This window comes from Camelus ferus, chromosome 16, assembly GCF_009834535.1.
Source record: "Camelus ferus isolate YT-003-E chromosome 16, BCGSAC_Cfer_1.0, whole genome shotgun sequence".
NCBI classification, from domain to species: domain Eukaryota; kingdom Metazoa; phylum Chordata; class Mammalia; order Artiodactyla; family Camelidae; genus Camelus; species Camelus ferus.
In genome coordinates this window covers 12,986,589-13,005,914 of record NC_045711.1, presented here as the reverse complement: position 1 = coordinate 13,005,914, position 19,326 = coordinate 12,986,589, and the positions used below count along the sequence as shown (strand labels likewise).

The 19,326-nt window shown below is 47.5% G+C and overlaps 1 protein-coding gene across 9 annotated transcripts in view; it reads left to right on the top strand.

The window, feature by feature from the left end:
• Positions 1-19,326, top strand: part of PIK3R6 (phosphoinositide-3-kinase regulatory subunit 6) — a 54,412-nt gene that overhangs the window by 15,698 nt on the left and 19,388 nt on the right. For 3 of the 9 annotated variants that reach the window (XM_032498770.1, XM_032498768.1, XM_032498769.1), the window contains 8 exons: positions 5,199-5,301; positions 13,092-13,175; positions 13,760-13,851; positions 14,518-14,586; positions 15,056-15,188; positions 15,360-15,429; positions 16,321-16,504; positions 18,762-18,934. In XM_032498770.1, the coding sequence (XP_032354661.1) occupies positions 5,289-5,301; positions 13,092-13,175; positions 13,760-13,851; positions 14,518-14,586; positions 15,056-15,188; positions 15,360-15,429; positions 16,321-16,504; positions 18,762-18,934 (818 nt within the window). In that variant the 5' untranslated portion in view covers positions 5,199-5,288. Of the gene's footprint in view, positions 1-5,198; positions 5,302-13,091; positions 13,176-13,759; positions 13,852-14,517; positions 14,587-14,661; positions 14,779-15,055; positions 15,189-15,359; positions 15,430-16,320; positions 16,505-18,761; positions 18,935-19,326 lie in introns of those variants that run through there. The other 6 variants (XM_032498773.1, XM_032498772.1, XM_032498774.1 and 3 more) reach the window with 6 other exon arrangements.

Genomic DNA, 19,326 nt, shown 5'->3' with positions numbered 1-19,326 from the left:
TCTATTTTTAGTTTTTTAAGGAACCGCTATACTGTTCTCCAAAGTGGCTGCACCAATTTACATTCCCACCAACAATGTAGGAGGGTTCCCTTTTGTCCACACCCTCTCCAGCATTTGTTATTTGTAAACTTTTTGTTGACGGCCATTCTGACTGGTATCAATGTAATTTTTATTTGCATTTCTCTAATAATTAGCAATGTTGAACATCCTTTCATGTGCCTGTTGGCCTTCTGTATATCTTTGGAGAAATGTCTATTGAGGTCTTCTGCCCATTTTGGGGTTGGGGGGTTTGTTTTTTTCTTATTAAGTTGTATGAGCTGTTTATATATATTCTGGAAATTAAGCCCTTGTCAGCCTCATCTTTTGCAAATATTTTCTCCCATTCCCTAGGTTGTCTTTTTGTTTTGCTTATGGTTTCCTTTGCTGTGAGAAAGCTTATGAGTTTAACTAGGTCCCATTTGTGTATTTTTGCTTTTATTTCTATTGCCTGGGTGGACTGTCCTAGGAGAACGTTGCTGAGATTTATGTCAGATGTTTTCTTTTTGATATTGAGTTGTATGAACTGTTTGGAAATTAAGTCCTTGTTGGTCACATCAATTGCAAATATTTTCTCCCAGTCTGCAGGCTTTCTGTTTTGTTTATGGTTTCCTTTGTTGTGCAAAAGCTTATCAGTTTGATTAGGCCCCATTTGTTTATTTTTGCTTTTATTTCTGTTGCCTTGGGAAACTGATCTAAGAAAATATTGCCGTGATTTATGTCAGAGAATGTTTGGCCTATGTTCTCTTCTAGGAGTTTTATGGTGTCATGTCTTATAGTTAAGTCTCTAAGCTGCTTTGAGTTTCTTTTTGGATATGATGTGAGGGAGTGTTCTAACTTCATTGATTAACGTGCGGCTGTCCAGCTTTCCTAACACCACTTGCTGAAGAGTCTGTCTTTTTTATCCATTGTACATTCTTGCCTCCTTTGTCGAAGACTGATTGACCATAGTTGTGTGAGTTTATTTCTAGGCTCTCTATTCTGTTCAGTCTGCTTATGTTTTGTTGAGAATTTTTTCAATATGTTCACAAGGGATATTGGTTTCTGTTCTTATACTGTCTTTGTCTGGTTTTGGTATCAGGTTAGTGCTGAGTTGGAAGATGTTCCTTCCTCTTTTATTTTCTGGGCCCATGGATTATTTAGAAATGTGTTGTTTAAGATATATGTATTTGGGGATTTTCTAGTTATCTTTATGTTACTGATTTCAAGTTTAATTTCATGATGATGAAAAAACCTACTTTGTACAACTTCTATAATTTAAATTTGTTAAGGTTTGTTTTATGACCCAGGGTATGGTCTATCTTGGTGAATGTTTTACGTACACTTGAGAAGAATTTATATTCTATTGTTACGTGTAGTGTTCTGTAAATGCCAGTTAAATTCAGTTGATGATATTCAGTTTTTCTATAGCCTTGTTGATTTTCCATCTGCTTGTTCTATCAGTTACTAAGAGAGGACTGTTAAAATCTCTAACTACAGTTGTGGATTTATCTACTTATCCTTTAGTTTTATTAGTTTTTCCTTCATGTATTTTGAAGCCCTGTTGTTAGGTGCTACATGTTTAGAATTGTCATATCTTCTTCATGAATTGATCCTTTTATCATTACATAATGTCTCTCTGCATTCCTGGTAATTTTCCTTGCTCTAAAATCTATTTTGTCTAATATTAATATAACCACTTCAGCTTCCATTTGGTTAGTGTTTGCATACTATATTTTTTCTGTTCTTTTGTTTTTACCATATATGGCATTATATTTGAACTGAATTTATTGTAAACAGCATATAGTTGTTTTAGATTTTGTTTTTTAATCTATGCTAACAATCTCTGTCTTTTAATTGGTGTATTTAGATCATTTATATTTAATGAATTATTGATATGTTTTAATTTAGGTCTATAATTTTGCTCTTTATTTTTTCTTTGTTATTTCTGAGTTTTGGTCCTCTGATAAAGGAGGCAAAAATAGGGATTCTTCCCATGCCCTTGGGTTCACAGTTTCTCTAGTCTGAGAGAAGGATTCCCTTCCTCGGAATTTTGGGCACCTGCATGGCCACCACTGCCACTACTGTTGTTGCTACTGCTGTCCCAGGATTACCCGGAGGCTCTAGTAGGAGAAAACAGAAAAGAAAAAGGGAATTCCCCCATCTCTCCAACCCTTAAGGGACCCTTTTCTGCTCCTCAGACCAGAAAGAGAAGACTTTTCTTCTAACCCTTCCTGTCTTCCCTCAGCGTACACTTCTGAGTTTCAGGCTGCCCTTGTGTCCAGGCTAGGGTATACAGAAGGGGAGAAAGCAGAAGACTCACTGCCGGGTTGTTCTTACGTCAAATACTGGTTTTATTCCCCATTCTGCCTGCTACCATTTACTTTTCAGAATCCTCAGATAACTGTTCCATGCATACTACCCAGAGTTTTTACTTGCATTCAGTGGGAGAGTTACAGTGGTGTGTACTTACTCCATCTTTACCAGAACCAGAGCCTCAAGGTCACATTTTGATGTTTTGTTATTCCTGACTTTTTTAAATGCATGTATGCAAATTTAGAAATATACTTTAAAAAATTAATCTGTTAGAGATATGTTAACTGTTCTGCTACCTACTGTTTTTTAAAATAAATATCTCTCTTTTATTTTATTTATTATTCTATTATTTTATTATTTTATTTTGGTGGGGGAGGGGAGGTAATTAGGTTTATTTATTTTTAGAGGAGGTACCTGGGATTGAACCCAGGACCTCATGCATGCTAAGCATGCACTCTACCACTTAAGCTACATCTTCCCCCTTGTTACCTACTGTTTAAAATAAATACATCTGAAGCTCTTTTCAATTCAGTAAATATAAATATACATCATCATTTTTATGACTGCATAGTATTCCACTGAATAGCTTACTTTAATTCACTTAATTGATACTCTGTAGTTGGACCTTTAGGTGTCTTCTGGTTTTTTCTCCATTATAAGCAATGTTTTAATTAACACTGTTGTACACATTCCTTATTCACTTGTCCAATTATTCCCTTAGGATAAATTCCTAAAAGTGGAATTGGTTGGGCAAAAGGTATGCACATTTTGAATTTTGATACCCATTGCCTGACTGCCCTCTAGAAAAGCCATACCAGTTTCCATTCTTGCCAGCTAAATATGACACAGCAAATTTTCTCATATCCTCACCCACAATTGATGTTATTATCTTTTCTAATCTTTGTCAATGGTATAAAATATTAAATATATTTTAATATTCATTTCTATGATTATCAATGGGCTGAAATTATTCAGAGTGCATTATAATTTTAATACATTGAATTCAATTACTTGATATTTATTATTTTATAAATGTATTTTTTAAATTGAAGTATAATCAGTTATAATGTGTCAATTTCTGGTGTATAGCACAATATCCCAGTCATGCATATACATACATATGTTTATATACATATATTTACTTATTTGCATGCATATATATACATATATTTAAAATTACATATCTTTATTTATAGATGACGTTGATCTATTTTTTTATTGTGGTAAAATATACCTACCACAGAAGTTAACAATTTTAAGCACTTTAAAGTGTACAATTCAGTGGCACTAAGTACATTCACAATGTTGTGTAGTTATCACTACTGTCCATTTCCAGAATTTTTTCATCATCCCAAACAGAAAGTCTGTACCCATTAAACAGAAACTCCCCATTCCTCCCTCCCTCCAGCCCCTAGTAACCTCTATTATATTTTCTGTCTTTGTCAATTTACCTGTTTTACATGCCTCATGTAAATGGAATCATTTAATAGTTGCCCTTTTGTGTTTGACTTTTTTCACTTAGCATGATGTTTTCAAGGTTCATCTACATTGGAGCATGTATCAGAATTTCATTCCTCTTTAAGGCTGCATTATTTTCCATTATATGTATAGACCACTTTTGGTTTATCCACTGTTGTGGACTCTTGGAGTGTCTCCATCTTTTGGCTATTTTGAATAATGCTGCTGAGGGCACTGGTGTGCAAGTATCTCTTAGAGTCCCTGTTTTCAGTTCTTTCAAGTATTTACCTAGAAGTGGAATTGCTGGTAAGCCATATGGTAATTCTGTGTTTGACTTTCTGAGGACTCACCATTCCTTTTTTTTTCCCACTGCAGCTCTTCCAGTTTACGTTCCAGCCAACAATGTGCTCGGGTCCTCATTTCCTCCCACCCTTGCCAGCACTCGTTATTTTCTGTTGTTTTTCCTTTTAAAATAGCTATCCCAGAGGCTGTGAAGTGCTTCGTCTATTTTTTTGAAACTATCCTCATTAGATTTTTGTGTCAGGGATAAACTGGCTCTTTTAGAGAATCTTTTCTTCTTTCTCTATGCTTTGGGACAGTTTAAGTGACATACAAATTTTCTTTATTCTGCAGGTTTGAGAGAACTTATCAAAGAAGTCCTCTGAGCCAACACCACTTTTTTAAGAGCCAAAATAACACTTTTTAGACAGCTTTCTGTTTCCTCGCTGGTTACTGATAGAAGCAGTTTTTTGAACTTTTCTAGAGCCTTCTGAGTCATTTGTATGTTCCTAGAACACTGTGTATGATATAGATGGTTCAAACTTCATACAGACAAATGTCATATGTTTATCATTCCTAATATTGTCTCTTTGTTCTCTCTCTCAATTAGCTTTCCCGTGTGTGTGTGTGTGTGTGTGTGTGTGTGTGTGTCTGTGTCTGTGTCTGTGTTTCTTCAACCAACAAGCTCTTGGATTCATTCAACGTCCCTCTGCTTCCCCGTTGTGGGATGTGTCCCTCTGGGAAGCAGACTTTGGGAGTCCCTCCTGTGGGGTCACGACTGAGGGCATGAGCTCCAGAACCAGATGGTCTGAGTTCAAGTGCTCATTTCTTTCCGTACTATGTGACCTTAAATAGTTACTTAACCTCTCTGTGCTTCAATGTCCACATCTGCAGAATGGGGAGAAAACAGTACCTACTTCACAAGGTTAATATTAATATTAAAGAGTCAGTCGTTTAAGTGTTTAGAAGAGTGTCTGGCACATGGCAAGCACCCTACACGTCCTTCTTGAATAAATCTAGACTTCCCTCCAGTGTGTCAGAAGCCTCGGTCCCCCGGGAGCCTCTCCATTCCACAAATGCCCTTTCTACACTTTCCCACCACTTACACTAACTGCCTCTTATTTTTGCAGAACCACCTCTTTGCAGAAAAACAACCACTTTACTTTCCATTCTGCTGCCTGAGACAACCACATCCTCCTCACACCCCTCCCCAGGCTCCCATGGACAACCCAGGTCAGTATGGTCGTGGGGGGAGGGGTCTGAAGCCCCTGGCCACAGAGTGGGGAGGACCGCTCTTGGGGGTGAAAATGGCCCCAGGGCTGGCAGGACTGCCTCCACGCAGCCAGCCTGTGACATGCCAACTCAGCTGCCTGAATGCAAAAACACCTTGAGAGGGGGACATCCACACACTTGTGAGCCCCAGATGCTCGCAGGTCACTGAGCTGGACACTGGGAATAATGATCATAGTAGCCAAGATTTCTTACCAAGCGCTTGCATTTATTTAACAAAAAAAAACCTCCCTGGCACTTAGGATATCTCAAGTAGTGGGAAAAGCACTTGACAAATATTAACTCACTTCGTCTTCATAAAGACCCCATAGGTAGCTACTACGATCACTCTCATTTTGCAGAAGGGGAAAGTGAGACAGGGACTGTCCCCAAGGTCCCATAGATATTATATGGTCAAATCAGAATTTGAACCCAGCAGTCTAGCTCTGGCCTCCCTGCCTTGAATGATTTCACTACAATGAAATATCATGCAAATAACAGAAGGATTCTGTGAAATAGGGGTATCCATATGACTGTCTTCATTTTATTGGAAGGGAAACAGGCTCAGAGAGGTTAGGTCATTTGCTCAAAGCTACACAGCTAATAAGTGGCAGAGCCAGGATTGGAACCCAAATCCCAGATTCTTCCCCCTACACCAGCCTGGGACCACAGGGGGCGATAACCTTTCCCCCAAGATGTGGGTTAACCAGTGTTCACCCAGCAAGTCAGAGGCCACCCGTCAGGCTAGCAGGCATAGCCTCTAATGCCAAAGATCCCTGTCCTGGGGAAGGGTAGGGGACGCCCCAAGGCAGACCCAGCTACAAGGCTGTAATTAGTCCTAGGACATGCATCCTTTCCACACCCTGCTCACCCTCAGAGAGCCTCGCCCACTCAGAAGACGCCCCGAGCCAGGCGAGCCCACTGAATTTTGGTGTTCCAATATTCCTGGTGTCCTTAACCAGCTGGGGTTTGGGCTGGAAGGAGGGACAGCACTGTGAAAATCTCCTAAATATTTCAAAATCAACTTACTTTGCACTCAATTCAAGTATAGCAGTAGAGACACGCTGTCCTGTGTTTTAGGAAGAGAGGTGTACCAATGGAGGTTCTTTAGATACAAGCAATAGAAACCCTATGGCTCATTTCATTTTCAAAAATAAAAAGTAGCCAAGCATTGTAGGAACAGCTGAAGCACCAGGCACCAGAAGGGGCAGGGAACAGGCGGATCTGCCACCAGGACAGGAAGAGGGGGACAGTGACCTCCGAGAGCACCCCAGGAATTCTCCCCTCCTGGCCACCATCTGCACAAGTTTGATCCCGAGGGAGAGAGGATCTCTTGGCTAGCGTGGTCCTGTGCCTCTCCAAGGAGCATGTGCCACGTTGCTCCAGCCGGTGGCGCATCTGGGCGCTGAGCCCATGATGTCAACGAGCAGCTGAGATGCTGAGACAGGGCAGTCTGCGCACCAAGGAATTCTCAGACAAGTCCTCGCTCCTCACTGGAAGGGCAACAGTGAGGTCCATATGGTCGGTGTGTGGGGTCCCACGGGCTCCTGGAAAATAGCCCTCAGCTCAGGGGTCAAGGTCAGGAAGAGGTCATCCAAAATGGAAACAAGTAAACACAACAGGTCCTAATGACATTCACCTATACAGGACTAAGCTGCCTCGGATGTTCCAAGTCGGGACTCGAACACACAAAAGCAAACCATGTTCTTCTTAACTGTGTTAAGGCATGAGGTCGTGGGACCCCAGGTTGGTGATTTTATTGTGATTTTTAAAAGGGAGCGGATCAGAAGGAGTTCGTTGGTGTGTTTCCATTTCCATTCCAGGGAAGGGGTGCCAGTTCTGATGGCTCATATCCAGAGAGTGGAAAGGAACAGTTCACCACAACATCCTCGTTTGAGGGAAACATCCCTCAAGAATTATTAATTCAATCTCTTTGGTAGTAATTTTGTGTGTCCCAAGTGACCTGAGGTTCCCTGGAACCTTCTCATCTGGGTGGACATGTCTACCCATCCCACTCTCCATTCCTCAGCTGGAGAAGACTGAGGAAATGTTAAGTTTGATTATTCCAGCAGCTTTCACCATACAGGTGCCTGGTCCTCTCTGGGCATGTTAGTCATGGTTCCCCAGAGGATCAGAACAAGTAGGGTGCATACGCATGTACAGAGTGACATTTGTGATAAAGAATTGGCTCAGGTGATTATGGAAGCCGACAAGTACCGAGATCTCCAGTCAGCAAGCTGGAGACCCCAGACCGCCAATGGTGGAGTTCCATTCCAGCAGCCAGAGGGCTCGAGACTTGGGAAGAGCTGATGTTTCAGTTCAAGTCCAAAGGCAGGGAAAACCAGTGTTCCAGCTGGAAGGCAGTCAAGCAGGAGAAATTCCCTCTCACTTGGGGGAGGGTCAGCCTTTTGTTCTATTCAGGTCCCAATTGATTAGATGAGGCCCACCAACATTAGGAAGGGCAATCTGCTTGACTCAATCCATCAATTTCGATGTTAAATGCATCTGAAACACCATCACAGACACACCCAGAATAATGTCTGACCAAATATCTGGGGGCACTGTTGCCCAGTCAAGTTGACACATAAAATTAACCATCACAGGTGGGTATGGGACAACTTCAAGATGACAAAGACTGGTCTGCTTGAGAAAAATCTTAGGAGATTTTATTCTTGTCATGACTGGACCCAAAGAGAGTTATAGCACTGGTGTCTACAAGGGTTACGTTTCTGAACAAAGGTTATATCTTTTGCAAAACAGGCTCACAAACAACAACAAAAATAGTAGCAATAATGATAAATATTCTCCAATTATATTCTTTAAAATCTGCTCCCGCAACTGTGATAGCCAGGAGCATTGCTGGGGTGGGGGCCATCCTGACATTGTGACCTTCATCCTTAATACAGGGGTGATTGTCTTCTGTGAACTTTGAGCATCACCTCACTCCTTTCCTGACCAACAGGTCAGTTATTCAGATCTCCAAACTTGTCACTGAAGACGGTAATCCTCTAGCTGTACATTAGGGTCTCCTGGGGAGCTGTAAAAACCCTGTTAGGCCCCACCCTCAGATATCTGATTTATTTGGTTTGGGGTGGGCTGTGCACTGGTACTTTTTAAAGCTCTCCAAGTGATTCTAATGTGCAGACGCGGCTGGGAACCAGAGGAAAGGCAAGCATTCTAAGAGGGGTCTGGGGAGAGATTTGACTGTCTGGGCTCACAGGGCAGTGGACAGCTGGCATTGCCAAGTCTTAGGACAGCTTTGAATGGCCTGAAATTGAGGAGAAGACCCTGAACATAGCCTTTCTTCTCCCTCCCTTCCTCCCTGTTGTCTCTTTAGCTATAATAACGCCTACCCTGGTTGGAGAACTGGGAACCTTTTTTCCAGCCACTTTACCAGGGGTGTTTATTTCTGCGTTCAAGCATCAGGCACACAGATAGACACGTGCTCATAGTCTCCCCTGGGGGTGCCCTCTTCTCCTTCCCCAGTAAGGAGGTGAATGGTCACATGTAAGCTTTAGAGGAAGAGCTTTTGACCAACAACAGCTTTGCAGCCTTGAGTAAATCCTCTCTCCCCTCTGAGCCTCCTTTCCCCATCTGTGGAATGGGAAGAGAGCCAGCCTCCAAGGTTCCTTTGAGTCTGACCTTCTGTGGTTGGAGCAGCGACACGGGGCAAGGGTGAGGGCTTTCGATCGGGAACCCACAAAGCAGGGAGATCAGTATTTGTTCTGGCAAACTCACAGGGCTCTGCTCAGAATCCAGTGAGGTAACACACCAGCGAACACTCTGTGTGTCCCTGAGTCAGACGAGAGTAGCTGCTGTAACAGATGACGCCATGTCAGTGTCAACACAGCAAATGCCTGTTCCTGACTCATGTCACCAGCCAGCCAGGGTTAGAAACAGTCTTCCAGGGACTGAAGCTTCTTCCCTCTCGTGGCACCATGAAATGTTAGGTAGTAATAGTAATCCGGACACCTGATAGTTAAACCCCACATTCCTGGTTGGAGGGGAGGAAAATGAATGTCACTTGTTTATTGGCTGTTCTGAGTCAAGAATGATGTCAGACATGCAGGGCATCTGTAAACAACCCTGGGATACTTGAGGTGCAAGCAATATTCTTTCTTTTGCTTAATCAAATCCAATCCAGCTTCAAGCTCTCCTTGTCCAAGAACAGTACAAATTCCCATGTCATTCACTTAGGGTGCCTCCTCACTCCTGGGGATCCTGTGAGAAACCCAGGGGTTACAAAGTCTGGATGATGGGGAAAGTCTGTGGTCTTCAGTCCACTGTGGCTGCAGCCCCCAGGACAGCTTGGCCAGGCTTGCATGGTCCGTAGGGAGTCGGGGGCTCCTTTGGGGATGTTCTTGTGCTCTGGCGAAGGTGGCCCAGGAGACCACAGCAGTGGCACCCAAGCAAACAGAGTTTAGTGCTTAGCTGTCCTCATCTGAAATCTTTGCCACCACTGGGAAGCTGTATCCCAGCCAGCCCTGGTCTTCCTCATTCCCAAAGTCCCCATAACACTTGTGCCCTCACGTCTTGGGAAATCCAACCTTCCACCCTTGAATTGCCACCCTCCTCTTTCACTAAAAGCAGCAGCCTTTATCCTCATCCCTTTGAGACAATCCAGCTTGACTGTCTCCATCAGACAGCCAGGGGTCTCAACCTCGAGGGGCCGGGGAGGACGTAAATGAGGGAAACAAAGAGTGTGGTCACTCTAAAGCTGCTCCCCACCCCCTGTCATTGTCACATGTAACATGCATGTGACACAAGACATGTCCAGCATCGATAGACTTTTAAGAGATGCCAGAAATCCAAACTTTTATGCAAAATCTCCTGCTTTGTAAATGTTGGCAGCTAGTTCATTTTTTCTTTCCAAGACCCTCTACAAGCCCAAACAAAACAGGTCTGCAAGCCAGATGTGGACCGAAGCCTGAGAGCTTGTTCCAGCTGCCCAGACTTTCGAAAACAAAGTTTATTCGGGGTTGTCTTCCGGGGCTACTGGCAGAGTTTTTTTTTTAACTTCTCTATTTTTCTCTGAAACATGAAAAACTTAACTCCCTTTGCAAAACAAGGGAAATGAGGGCTTGGAAGATAAGAGACTGGCTGCCCTTCTGATGAAGGGGCAGGGAGGACATCACAGTAATCACAGTTTTAAGTCTTTTGTGTAGTCCGTGGTGGGAAGGTGGGGAGAAGAAGGGAGGGGAGAAGGAAGAAAGAAGGAAAGAAGAAAGCATGAGCTCTTTTATTTTTGTGCAAGGTGGAGCTGGGTAGATGGAAGGACGGCTTCTTGCCAAGCTCAATGATTTCCTTGCTAGTATGGGGAGATGCTGCTCTGTGCAGCAGAGTGGCCGGTGGGCAACCATGGGCTGTAACACCTGCCCACTCGACGCCTGCTCTCAGCCTGGAGGAGACTCAGGATCAGACCTTGATGTGGTCCAGGGTGAGGGAGAGTGAGGGGTCCAGAGAGGCTGGGTGGCCCCAGCAGACTGGCAAGAGCCCGCACCAGAGCCGTGGAAGGGCCAGTCCCTGGGCACCAGAGCACAGAGTGCCTTGGCGTAAACAAGTTCTGTCTCCTGGACTGCGACCTGCTGTTTTTTTAAATTTGTCATCTCTCCTACCGACTTCAAAGGACTCCAAAGCCATTAAGGTATACGTTAAGGTATACGGAACAAAAAGCAGGGGCACCCCAAAAGGGGCAAAGAAGAGAGGTCTCTGTCTCTTAAGATGAGCTGACTTTGGAGGCTGGGTCCCAATTTGGCCGTGAGCTTCCTGACAGCTAAGGCAAAAGGGGAACCTCTGGGGCATGTGGTTTGCACCGTCTGACTACCAGGGACAGCACACTTGTCCGTAAAGACAGGCTCTTGGTTGGAGCTATTTATAAAGGGGAATTTATGGTACAGGGAGTGTCTCCCATACTTCCTGTGTTGCTCTGGATCCTCTGAGAAGCAAATACCAAGACAAGATTAAACATGCAAGCTTCATCGGGGGAAACACCTGTGGTCCAGAAAGCGGAGAGGGAGCCAGTGAGGGCTGGGAGAGCGAGCTGCCAGCCTGTGATGTAAATCTGAATCTGAAAGGAGGAGAAAGGGAGGAAAGGTGGGGTGGAAATGTGTTAGACTGATGGGTAGCTGGGGAATCTCCAAGCCAGAGTCAACCACTTGCAAAGGTCCCGGGGGGTGACCCTGCTTTAGAATCCCTGCTGCTGTCCACATCGGCTGGGAAGTGCAGCCTTGGCACAAGGTGACGGACTTCACAGCGAAGCAGCACAAAGCTCCTTGGTCCATTAAACTCCATGTAGCAGGAGGTCCATGAGGTGCATTTTCACCACTACCACACTTTCCAGATGTCAGTTACTCATTCGTGTACCACCTCCATGGTTCTGCCATGTCAACGCACTGCTGTGAAAGAAAACAGTTATTTTGATGCTTGTTAAAACCCTAAGGAAGACTTTATGCAAGTTGCAATGGACAGATGTCTGGATAAAGAAGTGTGGTGTATTTATACAATGGAATACTACTCAGCCATAAGAAAGAATGAAATAATGCCATTTACAGCAACATGGATGGACATGGAGATTGTCATACTTAGTGAAGTAAGCCAGAAAGAGAAAGAAAAATACCATATGATATCACTTATATGTAGAATCTTTAAAAATGATACAAATGAACTTATTTACAAAACAGAAGCAGACTCACAGACACAGAAAAGAAACAGGATTACTAAGTGGAAAGGGGGTGACAAGGGATAAATTGGGAGTTTGGGATTTGCAGATACTAATAACTACTATGTATAAAATAGATAAACAACAAGTGTATACTGTATAGCACAGGGAACTATATCCAATGTCTTGTAATAGCCTATAACAAAAAAGAACATGAGAAGGCATATATATATATCTGAATCACAGTGCTGTACGCCAGAAAGTAACACAACATTGTAAATCAACTATACTTCAATTAAAAGGGAAAAAAAAAAAGATTATTGCAATAGAGGAGAGATTGGGCTCGAATCTGAATCAGGCAAAGACAGCTGAGGATTTACAGCCAACAGAGGGAAGGGGTCAGTGGATGGAAAATTACTAAGAGGGGACCTGGGGGGACGGGGGAGGATTCTTGCTAAACTGACCTAACAGGATTCTTGCTGGAGGCAGGTCGAGGCCTTAAACATCAAAAGTTGGAAGCAGAGAACTTGATCAGATATCAGGGTTGGGGGTTCTCTATCGACTGACAGGATTGTTGCTAAAGACAGGACAGGGGGGCTATGCTGAGGCCTGCGAGAGAAGAGGGCTTGGAGGATCCTGAGTAAGGTTTGGTCAGGGAGAGAGTCCATGTTACCTCCTGGTATTTATCTGATGTGTTTGTTTAAATCGATTTAAAATGTTAACTTCATGCATAGGTTGAGGAACTAGTTATATATTTTTGCTAATATACATTTAAGTAAATGCATAATCAATCAAATTTTAGGATTATTAGTGTATCATGTAAAATTGCCTTGCTTATCACTGGCAGTGGACGTACTGCACTCTGGGAAATGAGGGTTTTACAAAGAACACAGAAATGCTGATTGATAGGCTGTAGTCTCACCCTGGCGGGGTGCAGGCTGCCAGCTCTCAGTTGGTTACTTCTGGGTACCTCTTGAGGTTCGTAGAAAAGGCTAAAGACATTCTCAGGGAGAGTGGAGGTCGGGGTGAGGGTAAAGCCAGGGGATGTTGCGCTACAGAGCTCCGGGCCTCAGAGCCTCCCCACTCTGCTGCCCAGATGTGGAGCTGGACCTCCAGCGGAGTGTGCAGGCTGTGCTCCGGGAGCTCAACGCCCAGACCCCCGCCCTGCAGAGCAACCAAGGTAAGAGCCAGCAGGCACCATCTGTCCACTCTCTCTGCTTTCCCCACCCCACCCCAGCCAACTCTGCCATGCTCTCAGGAAAGTGCCCCAGCCCGGAGCTCACAGAATGAGGGGCTTCCAGCCAAGACCCCATCCTGCTGGAAATCCCTGGAAGCCCGCAGGAGCCAGAAGCCTTCTCTGCCCCCTGGCACACCCTCCCGGTGGCTGTGGCGGAGCCCCGGGGCTCTGCCACCCTCTTTCTTAACCATCTTCTACAACTCCCCTTGCAAATAAAATTCCCCTGGCACCCCAGGCCCACCTGGCTCCTGGGAAGGGGTCTTGTGGCGCTGAGCTCTAAACATCACTTCTCCATAAGCCACGTGCACACACCTGTCCCCACGAGCATCCCACCTCCCTCTTTTCTGCTCTGGGAATGCACCGCCCACAAGGGCTGCAGATCACAGGTCCCCCACATGTGAGAAGCCCACCCGTGGGCATGGAGCCCAGTGCCCGGCCAGGGGGGTCAGACTTGGGGCTCTTCTCTCAGACTACCCCCCGCCCCTGCCCTTCCCGGCTATGCTGGACTCCCCTGTCTCCTGGCCCAGGCATGTGGAGATGGTCCCTGCACAAGAAGGTCGAGCGGGATCCTGGTAAGCGTCCGGTGCTGGTCCGAATTCTGCTCAGAGAACTGGAGAAGGTGGGTTCCTGGGCTTCGGGGAGGCAGGCGGGGACCAGAGGAAGAGAGGCCAGTCCCGCTGGGGACTCAGACCCATCAGCCCTGCATCCCCCATACTTCGGCCATTTGTGGCTCACCTGCTTGATTCCTACATTTCTCTCTCTTGTACTTTTCTATAAGCAATGCTATCTTTACATGGGTTCCCATTGTTTGACCCGAGTTCACATCTTTCAGAAAGAACCTCTACAACATGACCATAAATGGAAAACCCACATCACTTGACAGAGCCGGAAAGCACCTTCTAAACATGAATGCGTACCTATTAAAAAATTTCAAAATGATCCCTATAATTATCCTCTGCACCACCCAGTGCTCTGTGTGCACCTGTTTGGGAAACGCTGAACTCAAGGGAGCCTCCGAGCTGGGGACTTGCTTGTCGCTTTGCTGCATTGAGTCAATCTGCCTTTCCCCCTTGGAGTTCCCTGCACCCCTCCCCCCACACCCTCCCACCTGGGCTCCCGCACCTGTGCCCCCTCCCCACCCCATCGCTCTCCTGCCAGGGCAGATGGTGGCCCTTGTCCACTCCCCTTGGCCTAGTGGGACACTGCCTTCCACCCCATCTCCTGCTAGGACGTGGCGAGCCCCCCAGCTCGCAGCCCCGTAAATGTCCTGTGCTCTGTTTTCCAGGCAGAGAGGGAGGACGCCCGGCATGTCATCATGCCCCTGCTGCACACGCTAATGTACGTGTTCACTAAGGTGAGCGGGGGCCGAGGGCCCAGGAGGTCGTGGCAACTCACGAGTGACTGGGTGGGACACTTCCTCTCCCCTCAGTGGACACCCAGTCTCCGCCTGGCAAGCCTAGAGGAACTCCAGGACTGCCTGCCCCTAACTGGTTTCTCTGCATAGCTGTGCCCTCTCCCTAGTACACGAAGAGATGAAACTGGAGAGGTAGTGGGGGGATGTGCAGCCCGGACAGAGCAGAAGGGTTGGGAGGGGAGTTGATTTGCTGGTGGAATGGGATGGGGACAACTTTCCATCCTGATAAGCGTGAATGAGATGTTGAGGAGATGTCTTAGAGTTGCTGGGAGAAGAGGCTTAAGGTGTAGATTTGGGAGGGGAGTTTGAGCCCAGGTCTGGCTCCTCTCCCACCCTGTCACACCCCGTCCTGCCCAGAGCCCTTCGTGACCTAGGGCTTGGGATCCCCCTGCTCCTCCCTCTCACCCAGGCCACGGGCATCACGGAGGAGCTTCACCGGAGAACCTACGCCTTTTGTATGAGGTCGCTGACCCTGCCTGCTCCCTACTGCACAGTCGCGCTGGACTGCGCCATCAGGCTGAAAACGGAGGCGGCCGTCCCAGGTAAGGACGGCTGGGGGCTCCATCTCCCAGGCTGCAGCTCCAGCTCCACCCAAGGTCTGGCCTTCGGCTCCAGGGTTTCAGGGGGCTCAGAAGTCCCAGCACCTTCTGGGAAAGTGGGGAACGGGGGTCAGAGGCTCAGGGGCCGGCTGGCTGAAGTGGTCTGCTCTGCAGGGACGCTGTACCAAAGGCTGGTCATTGCCGAGCAGAACCTGACGAGTGAGCTGTACCCCTACCAGGAGAGGTGAGTGTCAGGTGGATGCTGTCAGGTGGTCCAGCGAGGAGGCTGGATGGAGAGGAACCCCAGCAAAGCTTCCCATTCTTGGCATTTGTCCGGTAGCAGGGGACGTCCTCAAGGTGGATGGGGCGTGTCCTTCCCTGGAGATCAGTTAGGCCTTTCTTCCCGGCTGGATTCAGAGCTATCCTGGGGCACCCTGGAGTTCTGTGGTTCCACCTCCCTCCTTCCCTTGGCCCTGATGCCACATCAAGCAGACAGGCAGCCAGAGGTGGCTCCCGATTGTCTATAGTTCAGGCCACAATCACACCAGGAGACCAGGGGTCTCTCATCTGTGTGTGTAAGATTGAGAACAAGTCCACTCCCCTTGCTGGGGAGAGGGGCTGATGGAGTCAGGGGTGCATAGCCTCCTCCCCTGGTGGTGTCTCTGATGACCTGGTACTGAAAGGTGCAGCCTGAGGCTCTGTGTTCATGGAGGGTGCAGTGGGGTGATGGGGTCCGGAGAACTTAGCATTGGAGTGGTTGGGATGACACGGTTGAGTAAAGGGAAGGGGGTGAGCGAGGTTGGTTTTCTGGGACTCAGGGTTCAGAGCTCCAGTTTCAGCAGGACGGATTTGGTGTCCCTCCTAGAGGGCTGTGTGGTCAGCGGGCCACAGCACGGAGGGAGGGAGCAGCTTTTCAGTTGGAACTCACCTAGACATGAGACTAGAGGGACAGAGAGGGGCCATGCGTGTTCTTATTTGTCGCAATCCCCTCCACTCCCTATAAACGTTTGAATTTGAGGCTCCTGTTTTTGGAGGAATTAAATAACTTGGGGGGGCTGCACGGCTCTGAGGGTGCCCCTCCAGTGGCCCTTCTCCCAGTGGTCATCCTCATCAGCCCCCCCACCTCTGCCCTCAGAGTGTTCCTCTTCGTGGATCCTGAGCTGGTGTCTCCCTCCGTGTGCAGTGCCCTGCTGCTGGAGATCCAGGCGGCCCAGGAGCAGCAGACGCCCGAGGCCTGCATGCGCCACGTGGTCTCCCACGCCCTGCAGGCGGCGCTGGGGGAGGCCTGCCATGCCGGCACCCTGCAAAGGAAGCTGCAGGTAAGGCAACTGCCCTGCCCGCCCACGCTTCTTCCCTTTGCGTATTGCCGCTTCTCCCTCAGCCAAAAATCAGTACACATTCACTAAGGAAAATCTAGGAAAAAGTGCAGATGAGCCGTGAAAGGAAATAAAAATCACCCACATCCCTCTACCCAGATATATCAGCAACTGACACGTTGCTCTGTTTCCATTAATGTATCATGTTAACAAATTCTCACCAGAGCATTGTGAAAGGGATATTATGATCAAAACAAAGGCACAGAGATGCTGATAACTTATGGTGACACAGATACAAAGTGGCTGTGCCAGGCAGATTTGAACCCAGGTCTCTCTGACTTCAAGCCTGTGTTCAATTGCCTTCTAGCCTCCCCCCACCACATACACAACTCCTTATTAAAAATTGAGATGCCAGACTCTGTATACAGTTTATATACTGCCGTATATGTGCATCGATATAGTATTTACTTCCCTTGCCATTGGAATTATGCCACATGGAACTATTTTCCTTGGGAGGTATGTGCTTCTAATGGTGCAGAGTGTTCTGTCTTGTGAACGTGCTGTTATTTCTTTAACGAGCCCCCTGTTTCTGTTGCGGGCATTTGGCTGGTTCCCAAGCCTTGCACACTTATTTCCCAGCTTTTCTCTCTGACTCAGCCTCAGCCCCTGTCCACAGCCAAGTCGGCAGCAGGTTGGAGGGTCTCTGGTCGGGGTGGCCCCAGGTGCTGGATCTCTTGGGCTGGGGAGGATGCCCGTGCCCCCTGGGGCAGCGCGTCCCGCACAGCCGGAGGACAGTCTGCGGGAAGGCAGACTGGAGGATGGCTCTGGTGCTGCTGCTGCAGGAGGGGCTGGCGCTGGCGGCGGGGTGCCCTCAAGGGGTCCGGATCCCCTGCTGGTCCCGCCCCAGGAGGTGGGTGTCAGTCCTTTCTCCAGCCCGCGTCTCAGACTCCGCTTTGCCCATCAAAATGCTCTCTTTTTCTACTTGGAATTCTCCACAACCTGAGCCCTATGTCTTGGGTCCTTCCTTGGACGGGTGTCTTTCATGTACAGCTGGATCCCTCCTTAAACCCTGTTGATTGTCTTCTGTACTCCTGTTCTCTAAAAGTGCCATCACACCATTGTGGTTGCCCCCAGTAAGCCCTGTTGTGCTTGCCAGTGTCACTTGTTTGGGCCCGGCATCCTCGGTTGTAAGCTGGGATTAGTGAGTGGTAGTGGGAGGGGGGTGAGGGAACACAGCCGGAGAACGTGATCCAGGGTGGTTTTCAGGGTCTCAGAGCTGTTCCACTGGAGACAGGAGCGAGCCCACGGTGCTGGAGAGTGTGGAATGGCAGAGCGAGAAACTCAAAACCTGTTTCCATTAAGGAGAAAAGCCCAGCTTGGTGCTGTACCCTTAACCCCTTAACGTCTTTAATACTTGCTAATCTCCCTTTTTAATGGGGGAAAGCAAGCTTCCAGCTCTGCAGCTTTGGCAGCCATAGCACATGGCTGGAATTTAATAATAGAGCTTAGTGATCATTAGATTCATGTTAGTTATCTTCTATTTATAAGTGACACTAGCCTTTTTACTTACAGCAGCTATATCACATTTCATTTTGGGGGAGGGCACAGCTCAGTGGTAGAGTCCCTGCTTAGCATACAGGAGGTCCTGGGTTCAATCCCCAGTACCTCCACTAAGAAAAAAAGTAAATAAATAAATAAACCTAATTACACCCCCCTCCAATTTCCTCTTGAAGTAATTCTGAGCCAAAAATTGCACTGGTTGAAAGAAAAATAATGAGTATAGCTGGTAGGTTCAGGCAATATAGGAAAGACAGACAGGAAATATTCAGCACATTCAATGAGCACCTACTATGTGCCAGGAGATGTTATACTTGTTGGGGATGCAGCTGTAAACAAGACAGACAAAACCCCCTGCCTTCCTGTTGTTTACATCCTAGTTATGGCAGAACACTGATCCAGATGCGTGGTGCTGTTCCAAGGAGGGTAGGCGCCAGCTGCCCCTGCCCCCCTGGGATCCCGACGTTGCTGGGCACCAGCTGTCCCCCCACAGAAGGGTGTGAGGGGCCGAGGGGACAGCATAGGGCAACAACTGAAGCAGGGCAGAAGCAGGGCCCTGGATGTGGGGTGCAAAAGCCTTTGCGGGGAACCGGGCCACAGGGGAGGTGCCACTGGCCTGTCTGCGCCCCTGCGGACTTGGCGTCAGAGCAGGAGTCGGTGGGTGCTGGGCCGGGACTCAGGCTCTGCCTCTCCTCCGCGGTAGGCCAGCCCCCGCCTCGTCCTGGAGCGCTATTTCCACGCCGTGGTGGCAGCGGTGGAGCAGATGGCTTCCGAGCCCAGCCCGAGCCGGGAAGGACACCTGGAGAGGCTGGAGGAGATCTACTGCTCGCTGCTGGGCCCTGCGGCGGCCGCCAGGGGGCGCTGCGGCGGTAAGCGGTAGGCCCAGTGGGCTGCGGTCCCGGGATCCGCAGGGGGCGCTGCGTGTGTGTGGCTGAAGTGGGGTGAGACACTTGGCCGCTCCTAGGAGCCTGGGGACTGAGGATGCCCAGGACCTTGAAGGTCCTGAGCTAATAAGAAGGTGGGTAATTTGGTCATGATAACAGCTGACACAGGGCACCTACTGTACCCCAATTACTGCTCTAAGCATTTTACATGAATGTAAATACATTACATATATTAAATCAATTAACCCTCACAATAAACTACTTATGAGATAGAAAGCATTATCCTCATTTTACAGATGAGAAAACTGAGTTAGAAAGAGGCTATGAATCTTGCCCAAGATCACCCAGCTAGTAAGTGGCAGAGCCGAGATTCAAACCCAGGCT